The 13,786-nt window shown below is 44.2% G+C and overlaps 1 protein-coding gene across 2 annotated transcripts in view; it reads right to left on the bottom strand.

Moving 5' to 3' along the window:
• Positions 1-507: 507 nt before the first annotated feature.
• Positions 508-13,786, bottom strand: part of SPPL2A (signal peptide peptidase like 2A) — a 56,348-nt gene continuing 43,069 nt past the window's right edge. For both annotated transcript variants that reach the window (XM_038766945.1, XM_038766946.1), the window contains 2 exons: positions 11,520-11,680; positions 508-839 (listed from right to left, as the gene is read on the bottom strand). In XM_038766945.1, coding sequence (XP_038622873.1) covers positions 759-839; positions 11,520-11,680 — 242 coding nt within the window. In that variant the 3' untranslated portion in view covers positions 508-758. The remainder of the gene's footprint in view (positions 840-11,519; positions 11,681-13,786) is intronic.

The following is a 13,786-nucleotide window of genomic DNA, read 5'->3' as shown; positions in this document are numbered from 1 at the left end:
GAAGGAGAATTTGCTCCGTACTCAAAGAGGGGATAACGCCCGGGGCGTCGGGGAAGTTGGATGGTGGCAGACAAGTGGAAGATGGCCAACTGTCGAAAGCAGGAGACTTGGAATTTGGTCTGCTGAGGACCGGAGCGAGGACGTCAATACATTCCTGGCCCCTCTCCATCCTCGGAGGAACGCGGGTTGACGGAATTAACGCGGCCTCCATTCTGAACAAGGGTTGGCCGCCTCTCGGGAAAGCCCAAATCCACTCAGTCCCCCTCACACCTCCGCGAAGCCGTTATTTCCCGGCCGTGGGGGTGAACGGCAATTTAGAAACAGCGCGGGATAATCCGGAAACCCATCGGTCCTCCGTAATAAAATCCGTACAGACGCCCGGAACCGGACAGAAGTGGCAGTCTCTGGCATTCGAGTCGACTTGAACCAAATCAGACAACATATTTATACACACAGTGGCAGGGTCGAGAAATTACTTGTATAAAAATATACCGTGTACAACACATGTGGAAAATCTCATGGACAATATACTTTTATTTACTGTGAAGGCACCATTTTACTCGACATCTTGGCCATTGGAAAGCAAAATACGTTTTCATCGTGCGCGGTCTGTCGACAGTAGCCGCTCGTAAAAATATATACGCAAGCACGAAAGATTTATTGAGGATTCATTTAAGTTCAATTAAAAATTCAATTAAAAAATTAAACTTTTCAGTCTGTTCGTAGAAAAAAAATGAAACGCTTTCTGGTGGGGCTACCTAATATCGTTGTCCGTCGGTCTGTTCATTGGTTGGCCCGCCATTTTCTTCATTGGCTGGGTAGTCCAAGTGCTCCATCATCTACGTACAAACGAGAGCTGGGTTCAAATTTCGCGCACTTTCCTGCTGCTTTCCAGTTTAGTCACGAGAGAGGCTGGATTAAGGAGAGAATTTAGCGACTGGACAAATGAGGGAGGGTCTCGGAAAGGAGGAGGGTCGGCTACTTGTCTGTACGTCGAATAATTTCAATTTCAATCATCATCATCAATCGTATTTATTGAGCGCTTACTATGTGCAGAGCACTGTACTAAGCGCTTGGGAAGTACAAATTGGCAACATATACAGTCCCTACCCAACAGTGGGCTCACAGTCTAAAAGACTAATTTCAATGCCACCCCAGGTCAAAGGTCTGGGCCGTCCCTAATAATAATGAGCCCACTGTTGGGTAGGGACTGTATATGTTGCCAATTTGTACTTCCCAAGCGCTTAGTACAGTGCTCTGCACATAGTAAGCGCTCAATAAATACGATTGATGATGATGATGATAATAATGATGGCATTTGTAAAGCGCTTACTATGTGCTGTTCTAAGTGCTGGGGGGATACAAGGAGATCAGGCTGTCCCACCTGGGGCTCCCAGGCTTCATCCCCATTTTCCAGATGAGGGAACTGAGGCCCAGAGAAGCGAAGTGACTTGCCCAAGGTCACGCAGCAGACAAGTGGCGGAGCCGGGATTAGAACCCACGACCTCTGACTCCCAAGCCCGGGCTCTTTCCTCTGAGCCACGCTGCTTCTCCATCCCAGTTCCATCCATGCTCCATCCATAATAATAATAATAATGATGGCATTTATTAAGCGCTTACTATGTGCAAAGCACTGTTCTAAGCGCTGGGGAGATTACAAGGTGATCAGGTTGTCCCACGGGGGTTTACAGTCTTAATCCCCATTTTCCAGATGAGGGAACTGAGGCCCAGAGAAGTGAAGTGACTTGCTCTTTTCCACTGAACCACGCTGCTTCTCTGAAAGAGCCCGGACTGGGACGTCAGAGGTCTTGGGTTCTAATCCCGGCACTGCCACGTCTGCTGTGTGACCTTGGGCAAGTCACTTCACTTCTCTGAGCCTCAGTTCCCTCATCTGGAAAATGGGGATTAAAACTGTGAGCCCCACGTGGGACAACCTGATCATCTTGTATCCCCCCCAGTGCTTAGAACAGAGCTCTGCACATAGTAAGCGCTTAACAAATGCCATCATTATTATTATTAAATATTATTATTATTATTATTATTATGGCTCATTAGGATTTAGGCACTTTGGGAAGATGCAATTCTCATCCCAAAGGCTGTTTAGCCAATAATACATTTCACCAGGCAGCATGGCTCAGTGGAAAGAGCCCGGGCTTTGGAGTCAGTGGTCAGGGGTTCAAATCCCGGCTCCGCCAACTGTCGGCTGTGTGACTCTGGGCAAGTCACTTCACTTCTCTGGGCCTCAGTTCCCTCATCTGTAAAATGGGGATTAAGACTGGGAGCCCCACGTGGGACAACCTGATCACCTTGTATCCCCCCCAGCGCTTAGAACAGAGCTCTGCACACAGTAAGCGCTTAATAAATGCCATCATTATTATTATTATTACACACATAGTAAGCGCTTAACAAATGCCATCATTATTATCATTATTATTATTATTACCAGGCTCCTCCCAAAGTGCCCAATAAGTATGGCACGGCAACCTGCAGCACTGAAAGAATTGGGCTCACTATCAGGATGTGAATAAAAACCCTTCAAGGGTTGTTGCTCTTTTCTCATTTTTGAAGTTTCTAAAGAGTTGTACCAAGGCGGCCGTCGCGCGAGGTGGGAAGCACGTTGAACACAATCATTTTCTGTGTGTCCTCCGTCTCATTCATTCAATCGTATTTATTGAGCGCTTACTGTGTGCAGAGCGCTGGACTAAGCGCTTGGGAAGTACAAGTTGGCAACATATAGAGATGGTCCCTACCCAACAGTGGGCTCACAGTCTAGACGGGGGAGACAGAGACAGAGAACAAAACATATTAACAGACCATATTAACAGAATAAAATAAATAGAATAAATATGTACAAGTAAAATAAATAAATAAACTCCCAGGACATGCTCTTTCCATTAGGCCATACTGCTTCTCCCAGCAACACCTGGGGCTGTTTTCACTCTGTAATAACGTATGTGAGCCCGTTGTCGGGTCGGGACCGTCTCTGTATGTTGCCAACTTGTACTTCCCAAGCGCTTAGTACAGTGCTCTGCACACAGTAAGCCCTCAATAAATCCGACTGAATGAATTATTATAACATATTATAATAATGTAGAATTATAATAATGCAATTTCCTCTTCATATCCTCTCCATCCCCCCATCTTACCTCCTTCCCTTCCCCACACCACCTGTATATATGTATAGATGTTTGAACATATTTTTTTTACTCTATTTATTTATTTATTTTATTTGTACATATCTATTCTATTTATTTTATTTTGTTAGTATGTTTGGTTTTGTTTTCTGTCCCCCCGACTTTTAGACTGTGAGCCCACTGTTGGGTAGGGACTGTCTCTATATGTTGCCAATTTGTACTTCCCAAGCGCTTAGTACAGTGCTCTGCACACAGTAAGAGCTCAATAAATCCGACTGAATGAATTATTATAACATATTATAATAATGTAGAATTATAATAATGTAATTTCCTCTTCATATCCTCTCCATCCCCCACATCTTACCTCCTTCCCTTCCCCACACCACCTGTATATATGTATAGATGTTTGAACATATTTTTTTTACTCTATTTATTTATTTATTTTATTTGTACATATCTATTCTATTTATTTTATTTTGTTAGTATGTTTGGTTTTGTTCTCTGTCTCCCCCTTTTAGACTGTGAGCCCACTGTTGGGTAGGGACTGTCTCTATATGTTGCCAATTTGTACTTCCCAAGTGCTTAGTACAGTGCTCTGCACATAGTAAGCGCTCAATAAATACGATTGATGATGACGATGATGACAATTCTTCTCCCCACTTTTAAACCCTTCTTGAAGGCATATCTCCTCCAAGAGACCCTCCCTGAGTACTTCCCAAGCGCTTACTACAGTGCTCTGCACACAGTAAGCGCTCAATAAATACAATTGACTATTTCCTCTTTTCCCACTCCCTTCTGTGGTGTCCTTGCACTTGGAGTGCTCCCTTTACTCACCCCTCCCTCGGCCCCGCAGATCACGTACATATCCGTAATTTATTTATTTCCACTAATGACCACTTCCCCCTCTAGGCTGTAAGCTCATTGTTACGTTATACTCTCCCAAGTGCTTAATACAGTGCTCTGCACGCAGTAAGTGCTCAATAAATACCACTGATTTACGTGGGACACAAATAATAATAATAATAATAATGGCATTTGTTAAGCGCTTACTATGTGCGAAGCACTGTTCTAAGCGCTGGGGGGGATACAAGTTGATCAGGTTGTCCCACGTGGGGCTCCCAGTCTTCATCCCCCTTTTACAGATGAGGGAACTGAGGCCCAGAGAAGTGACTTGCCCAAAGTCCCACAGCTGACAAGTGGCAGAGCCGGGATTCGAACCCAGGACCTCTGACTTCCAAGCCCGCCACGTGTCTGCCGTGTGACCTGGGGCACGTCACTTCACTTCTCTGGGCCTCAGTTTCCTCATCGGTAAAATGGGGATTGAGACTGGGAACCCCACGTGGGGCACCTTGATTCCCCATGTCTGCCCCAGCGCTTAGGTACGGTGCTTGGCACATAGAATCAATCAATCAATCAATCGTATTTATTGAGCGCTTACTGTGTGCAGAGCACTGTACTAAGCGCTTGGGAAGTCCAAGTTGGCAACATATAGAGACAGTCCCTACCCAACAGTGGGCTCACAGTCTAAAAGGGGGAAAGAGAGAACAAAACCAAACATACTAACAAAATAAAATGAATAGAATAGATATGCACAAGTAAAATAAATAGAGTAATAAATATGTACAAACATATATACATATATACAGGTGCTGTGGGGAAGGGAAGGAGGTAAGATGCGCTTAACAAATCCCACCACCATCATCATCATCACCACTAGGTAATAATAATAATAATAATAATAATAATAATAATAGCATTTATTAAGCGCTTTCTATGTGTAGAGCACTGTTCTAAGCGCTGGGGAATTTACAAGGTGATCAGGTTGTCCCACGTGGGGCTCACAGTCTTCAGCCCCATTTTACAGATCAGGGAACTGAGGCCCAGAGAAGTTAAGTGACTTGCCCAAAGTCACACAGTTGACAAGTGGTGGAGCCGGGACTTGAACCCATGACCTATATGGTCCTCCTAATCGGAGAAGCACTTGTGGCATTTCCAGAGCCCGGCTGTCAGATTCCACCCAGTCACCAGTTCCTTGGCCCGGAGATAAATTCATTCATTCAGTCGTATTTATTGAGCGCTTACTGTGTGCCGAGCACCGTACTAAGCGCTCGGGAAGTACAAGTTGGCAACATATAGAGACAGTCCCTGCCCAACAGCGGGCTCTGATGTTTCAGGATTTGGAAAACGGCTACTCGGGGACGGTGAGGGGCTTCTCTAATTCGAGCTACATCTGAAAGTACTTAAGATGACTGTGTCTGTATTTTCTAAGAGGTTGAAATCCTAGGACCTTTTTCCTTTTTTTTTTTTTTTTACCGTCCAACAAAAATACGCTATTATTTACCTCCCTCTCCACCTCCAGAAGGGGCTTGATAAAATCTCAGGAATGGCGATAACAAAGAGCCATTTTACGCTTTCGCAGCCTCCCTGGAGCCTGACTCTTTGGACGGATTTGCAAAAAAAAAAAAAAAAAAAAAAAAACCAAAATAAAACCCCGAATATATTTGGTTATCTGTGAAATTGGGCACGAGTCTCAGCACTGGATCATCTCCTGGGAGAAGTTGTTTACTCCATCCAAGCGGAGGGCACTGGACACCGACTCCCTGAGGGGGTTTGTCATTTTATCCCGCAGACGTTCCCGCTGGCCCAGGGCGGAGAAGAGGAGAATTCCTCCTTCAAACCACCTAGACGTATTACGGCTCCGAGGAATCCATGGTGGGGAAGCACAATTCCCAACTGACGCTACTCTGAGTTTCGCCGGGACCACTCAAATGAACCGAGAGGATTAACGGGAAGCGGATGTGTCGGCGGCCTGAATCATCATCATCGATCGTATTTATTGAGCGCTTACTGTGTGCAGAGCACTGGACTAAGCGCTTGGGAAGTACAAATTGGCAACGTATAGAGACAGTCCCTACCCAAGAGTGGGCTCGCAGTCTAAAAGGGGGAGACAAGAGAACAAAACCAAACATACTAACAAAATAAAATAAATAGAATCCGCCTCATTTGGATGGCATCTGTCTAGTTTAGGGGAAGGGGTCTCTGGTGACCCATTTTCCTTCCCCCGCCTTACCTCCTTCCCTTCCCCACAGCACCTGTATATATGTTTGTACGTATTTATTACTCTATTTATTTTACTTGTACATATCTGTTCTATTTATTTGATTTTGTTAATATGCTTTGTTTTGTTCTCTGTCTCCCCCTTCTAGACTGCGAGCCCGCTGTTGGGTCGGGACCGTCTCTAGATGTTGCCAACTTGTCCTTCCCAAGCGCTTAGTCCAGTGCTCTGCACACGGTAAGCGCTCAATAAATACGATTGAATGAATGAACATGGAACGTAGAGAGGCAGCACGGCTCAATGTTAAGAGCCCGGGCTTTGGAGTCAGAGGTCATGGGTTCAAATCCCGGCTCCGCCAACCGTCAGCTGTGTGACTTTGGGCAAGTCACTTCACTTCTCTGGGCCTCAGTTACCTCATCTGGAAAATGGGGATTACAACTGTGAGCCCCCAGTGGGACAACCTGATCACCTTGTAACCTCCCCAGCGCTTAGAACAGTGCTTTGCATATAGTAAGCGCTTAACAAATACCATATTTATTATTATTATTATCAGCTGTGTGACTTTGGGCCAGTCACTTCACTTCTCTGGGCCTCAGTTACCTCATCTGGAAAATGAGGATTAAAACTGTGAGCCCCCAGTGGGATAACCTGATCACCTTGTAAGCTCCCCAGCGTTTAGAACAGTGCTTTGCACATAGTAAGCGCTTGACAAATACCATCATTATTATTATTATCAGCTGTGTGACTTTGGGCCAGTCACTTCACTTCTCTGGGCCTCAGTGAGCGCATCTGGAAAATGGGGATGAAGACTGTGAGCCCCCCGTGGGACAACCTGATCACCTTGTAACCTCCCCAGCGCTTAGAACGGTGCTTGGCACATAGTAAGCGCTTAGTAAATGCCAATATATTATGAGCCCACACCGTGGGACAACCCAATCTCCTTGTAAGCTCCCCAGCGCTTAGAGCAGTGCTCTGCACATAGTAAGCGCTTAATAAATGCCAATATTATTATAAGCCCCCCCCCCCCCCCGGACAACCCGATCACCTTGTAAGCTCCCCAGCGCTTAGAGCACTGCTTTGCACATAGTAAGCGCTTAATAAATGCCAATATTATTACGAGCCCCCCCGTGGGACAACCCGATCACCTTGTAAGCTCCCCAGTGCTTACAGCAGTGCTTGGCCCATAGTAAGCGCTTAATAAATGCCATTATTATTATTATTCTACTATTACTACGACTACAAAGGGCAACTGGGCCAAGGATCGAACACTTGCGGGTGTGGGGAGGTGAACGCGATGAACCCAAGCCACCCTTGTCGCGTTTTGCAACTCAAGCTTCGTTTCCTGGGGGCCTGGAGGCGACGCACCCGAACTTCCCGACCTCTAAAGTTATTCCCGCCTTTGAGCCTCCCGGAGAAATATTATCCAGAGCAGCAGGTGGGAATTACGTTTTTACGATGCCTCGGGTGGAAAACGGCTCGGGCACATACTTCTCTTTCCCTCTCCCACCCGCCTGTGATTTATTTCAGTGCTTCCGGATCGTCGGCTCCTTGAGGACAGGAATTGTGTCGGCTTCCTCTGCTGCTAAGAGAAGCAGCGTGGCTCAGGGGTCCCAAGCGCTTAGCACAGTGCTTTGCACACAGTAAGCGCTCAATAAATACGATGGTATTTGTTAACCTGTGATTTATTTCAGTGCTTCTGGATCGTCGGCTCCCTGAGGACAGGAACTGTGTCGGCTTCCTCTGCTGCTAAGAGAAGCAGCGTGGCTCAGTGGTCCCAAGCGCTTAGTACAGTGCTTTGCACACAGTAAGCGCTCAATATGATGGTATTTGTTAAGCACTTACTATGTGCAAAGCACTGTTCTAATAAATGCCATTATTATTATTATTATTATGAATACCTTGTAATAATAATAATGGTATTCATTAAGCGCTTACTATGTGCAAAGCACTCTACTAATAAATGCCATTATTATTATTATGAATACCTTGTAATAATAATAATAATAATGATGGTATTCATTAAGCGCTCACTATGTGGAAAGCACTGTTCTAATAAATGCCATTATTATTATTATTATTATGAATACCTTGTAATAATAATAATAATAATAATAATAATAATAATGGTATTCATTAAGCGCTTACTATGTGCAAAGCACTGTTCTAATAAATGCCATTATTATTATTATTATGAATACCTTGTAATAATAATAATAATAATGATGATGGTATTCATTAAGCGCTCACTATGTGGAAAGCACTGTTCTAATAAATGCCATTATTATTATTATTATTATTATGAATACCTTGTAATAATAATAATAATAATGGTATTCATTAAGCGCTTACTATGTGCAAAGCACTGTTCTAATAAATGCCATTATTATTATTATGAATACCTTGTAATAATAATAATAATAATGATGATGGTATTCATTAAGCGCTCACTATGTGGAAAGCACTGTTCTAATAAATGCTATTATTATTATTATTATTATGAATACCTTGTAATAATAATAATAATAATGGTATTCATTAAGCGCTTACTATGTGCAAAGCACTGTTCTAATAAATGCCATTATGATTATTATGAATACCTTGTAGTAATAATAATAATAATGATGATGGTATTCATTAAGCGCTCACTATGTGGAAAGCACTGTTCTAATAAATGCCATTATTATTATTATTATTATTATGAATACCTTGTAATAATAATAATAATAAGGATGGTATTCGTTAAGCGCTTACTATGTGCAAAGCACTGTTCTAATAAATGCCATTATGATTATTATGAATACCTTGTAATAATAATAATAATAATAATGATGGTATTCATTAAGCGCTCACTATGTGGAAAGCACTGTTCTAATAAATGCCATTATTATTATTATTATTATGAATACCTTGTAATAATAATAATAATAATAATAATGGTATTCATTAAGCGCTTACTATGTGCAAAGCACTGTTCTAATAAATGCCATTATTATTATTATGAATACCTTGTAATATAATAATAATAATAATGATGATGGCATTCATTAAGCGCTCACTATGTGGAAAGCACTGTTCCAATAAATGCCATTATTATTATTATTATTATTATTAGGAATACCTTGTAATAATAATAATAATAATAATGGTATTCATTAAGCGCTTACTATGTGCAAAGCACTGTTCTAATAAATGCCATTATGATTATTATGAATACCTTGTAGTAATAATAATAATAATGATGATGGTATTCATTAAGCGCTCACTATGTGGAAAGCACTGTTCTAATAAATGCCATTATTATTATTATTATTATGAATACCTTGTAAGAATAATAATAATAATAATAATAATAATAATAAGGATGGTATTTGTTAAGCGCCTACTATGTGCAAAGCACTGTTCTAATAAATGCCATTATTATTATTATTATTATTATTATTATTATGAAGGCCTTGTAATAATAATAATAATAAGGATGGTATTTGTTAAGCGCTTACTATGTGCAAAGCACTGTTCTAATAAATGCCATTATTATTATTATTATTATGAAGGCCTTGCAATAATAATAATAATAATAAGGATGGTATTTGTTAAGCGCTTACTATGCTTTGCACAAGAAGTCCGCTTGTCCCGAAGCCGGGATTAGAACCCAGGTTTCGACGGGTGGCGGGACGGTTGGGCTGAAGCAACCTAAAAGCTAGGCGAGGTGCATGGAGAAGCCGCGTGGCTCAGTGGAAAGAGCCCGGGCTTCGGAGTCAGGGGTCACGGGTTCAAATCCCGGCTCCGCCAACTGTCGGCTGTGCGACTTTGGGCAAGTCACTGCACTTGAAAACATTTTTTCTGACTTTGAAAAAATCAGAGTGTTCAAAGCAGGCCTGGTCGCCGGGATACTCCAGCCAGGAATGATGGAATAGGACCCCAGGGGACAACCTGGTCGCCTTGTAACCTCCCCGGCGTGTAGAGCAGTGCTTTGCACATAGTGGGCGCTTAATAAACGCCATCATTATTATTATTATTAAGTGATGGAGTCGGGATTTGAACCCATGACCTCTGACTCCAAAGCCCGGGCTCTTTCCACTGAGCCACGCTGCTTCTCTAGTTATATACATATACAGGATTTACAGTCTAGAAGATGCAAGGGAGGCGCGGCCCTGGTTTTGGGGGGGTCCGTCGGTGTGTTGGGGGTCCAGGCGGTGCAATCCTCCCGGGCTCGGCCGCTCCTCGTGAAGCGTTCCATGTTTTTCTATTTATTTTATTTTGTTAATATGTGTTATTGTGTTTTGTCGTCTGTCTCCCCCTTCTAGACTGTGAGCCCGCTGTTGGGTAGAGACCGTCTCTAGATGTTTCCAACTTGTACTTCCCAAGCGCTCAGTCCAGTGCTCGGCACGCAGTAAGCGCTCAATAAATACGATTGATTGAATGATTGAATGAATGACCCCGGTGCCTATTTTGCTGGTTTTCATCATCATCATCATCATCAGTCGTATTTATTGAGCGCTTACCGTGTGCAGAGCACTGGACTAAGCGCTTGGGAAGTACAAATTGGCAACATATAGAGACGCTCCCTACTGGGGCCATGATTAAGAGGGACGGCCCGGGGCATCCGTATTGTGCCGCTGGAGGTGAAATTCACTTTTTTTCACTTAAAATGGAGATTAAAACTGGGAGCCCCCCGTGGGACAACCTGCTCACCTTGTAACCTCCCCAGCGCTTAGAACAGTGCTCTTTGCACATAGTAAGCGCTTAACAAATACCATCACCATCCTTATTATTACGAAGGAAGAAAGACCCAAACAGAAGACGAAAACAGCTGCCCAGTGTGTTAACCGGCCCAGCCGCTGGTTAGGACAGCGGGTCCCGTGACTTCCCAGCTTCCAAACCAATCAATCAATCAATCGTATTTATTGAGCGCTTACTATGTGCAGAGCACTATACCAAGCGCTTGGGAAGTCCAAGTTGGCAACACATAGAGACGGTCCCTACCCAACAGTGGGCTCACAGTCTAAAAGGGGGAGACAGAGAACCAAACCAAACGTACTAACAAAATAAAGAGAATAGATATGTACAGGTAAAATAAATAGAGTAATAAATATGTACAAACATATGCCCACTGTTGGGTAGGGACTGTCTCTATGTGTTGCCAATTTGTACTTCCCAAGCGCTTAGTACAGTGCTCTGCACATAGTAAGCGCTCAATAAATACGATCGATGATGATACATACATATATTTCCACCGAGCCCCGCTGCTTCGCTTAATCAAGCAATCGCATTTACTGAGCGCTTACCGTGTGCAGAGCACTGTACTAAGCGCTAAGTACAAATCGAAGTACCTGGTAGTTGCTCCCTTTCCAGAACTTCTTCATTTCCTTGCGTCGCCAGGCGACGAACGACGCGGTGAGGAGGGTGCAGGGGACCAGATAGAGCAGGGCCGGCTGCCCTTTCTTCATCAGGGCCAGCACCACGAAGGTGAGCACCATGCCCAGGGCGTACGCTGCAAGAGGCAGAGCATCGGATCCCAATCAATCAATCAATCAATCGTATTTATTGAGCGCTTACTGTGTGGCAGAGCGCTGTACTAAGCGCTTGGGAAGTCCAAGTTGGCAACAACTAGAGACGGTCCCTACCCAACAGCGGGCTCGCAGTCTAGAAGGGCAGCCCGTCCCGCGACTGAGGCACGGCTGACGTCGATCGATCGAGCGCATTTACGGGGCGCTTGCCGGGTGCAGGGCGCTGTGCTCAAATCATCATCATCATCGATCGTATTTATTGGGCGCTTACTGTGTGCAGAGCGCTGGACTAAGCGCTTGGGAAGTCCAAGTTGGCAACAGATAGAGACGGTCCCGACCCAACAGCGGGCTCGCAGTCGAAAAGGGGGAGACGGAGAACAAAACCAAACATACTGACAAAATAAAATAAATAGAATAGATATGTACAAGTAGAATAAATAAATAGAGCAATAAATACGTACAAACATATATACAGGTGCTGATCCCGTCTCCGCCACTTTGGGCAAGTCCCTTCACTTCCCTGGGCCTCAGTTACCTCACCTGGAAAATGGGGATTGACTGTGAGCCCCCCGTGGGACAACCTGATCACCTTGTATCCCCCCGGTGCTTACAACGGTGCTTTGCACGTAGTAAGCGCTTAATAAATGCTATTATTATTATTAATAACAACAATAATAGTAATGATGGTGGTGATTACTGTTGTTATTATTGTGGCATTTGTTAAGCATTTACTACGTGCCAAGCTCGCAGTCTTCACCTTCGTCTGAGAAGCGGCGTGGCTTGGTGGAAGGAGTCCGGGCTTGGGTTCTAATCCCGGCACCGCCGCTTGTCTCTGTGTGACCCGTGGGCAAGTCACTTCACTTCTCTGGGCCTCTCTTTCCTCATCCGTAAAATGGGGATTAGGACGTCCCCCCCGTGGGACAACCTGATTACCTTGCATCTACCCCGGCGCTCAGAACAGAGCTTGGCACACAGTAAAGCGATACCTTGTATCCCCCCCCAGCGCTTAGCACACAGTGAGCGCTTAACAGATACCACCATTATTGTATTGCAATATTGTATTATTGTACTGAGCAGCGTGGCTCGGTGGAAAGAGCCCGGGCTTTGGAGTCAGAGGTCATGGTTTCGAATCCCGGACTCCGCCACATGTCGGCTGTGTGACCTCGGGCAAGTCACTTAACTTCTCTGAGCCTCAGTTACCTCATCTGTAAAATGGGGATTAATACTGTGAACCCCACATGGGACAACCTGATCACTTTGCATCCCCTCCAGCCCTTAGAACAGTGCTTTGCACATAGTAAGCGCTTAACAAATGCCAACATTGTTACTGTTATTGTTGCTGTTGTTTTACAGATGGGGTAACTGAGGCACAGCGAAGTTAAGCTTAATAAAGCTTATTAAGCTTAATAAATGCCATTATTATTATTATTATTAAGCGACTTGCCCAAGGTCACGGCGGCAGACGTACAGACTGTAAACTCATGTGGGCACGGACTGTGTCTGTTTATTGTTAGTGTACTCTCCCCCAAGTGCTTAGTACAGTGCTCTGCACACAGTAAGCGCTAAATAAATACAAGTGAATTGAATGAAATTGTGGCGCTGGTAGGATTAAAACCCACGTCCTCTGATTCCCAGGCTCGTGCTCTTTCCACAAGGCCACACTGCTTCCCTGAGTGTGATGTAACGACAGAACAGGCATATTTCCCGCCCACGACGAGCTTACGGTCTGCAGTCCAAATGACCTCCAGGCCATAAGAGTTTAAAACTTTTTACAATTTCAACGTTACCCTGATCGGTTCTTTGGAGAACCGCCTCCCATCCCTTCCCAGAGAGGGTTATAATAATAATGATGGAATTTATTAAGCGCTTACTATATGCAAAGCACTGTTCTAAGCACTGGGGAGGTTACAAGGCGATCGGGTTGTCCCACGGGGGGCTCACAGTCTTCATCCCCATTTTACAAATGAGGTCACAGAGGCCCAGAGAAGTGAAGTGACGTGCCTAAAGTCACACAGCTAAGTGGCGGAGCTGGGATTTGAACCCATGACCTCTGACTCCAAATGATGATGATGATGATGATGGCATTTGTT

This window comes from Tachyglossus aculeatus, chromosome 26 (assembly GCF_015852505.1).
Source record: "Tachyglossus aculeatus isolate mTacAcu1 chromosome 26, mTacAcu1.pri, whole genome shotgun sequence".
NCBI lineage: Eukaryota > Metazoa > Chordata > Mammalia > Monotremata > Tachyglossidae > Tachyglossus > Tachyglossus aculeatus.
The sequence above is the reverse complement of the archived record's forward strand: the minus strand, read 5'-3'. Positions and strand labels throughout refer to the sequence as shown.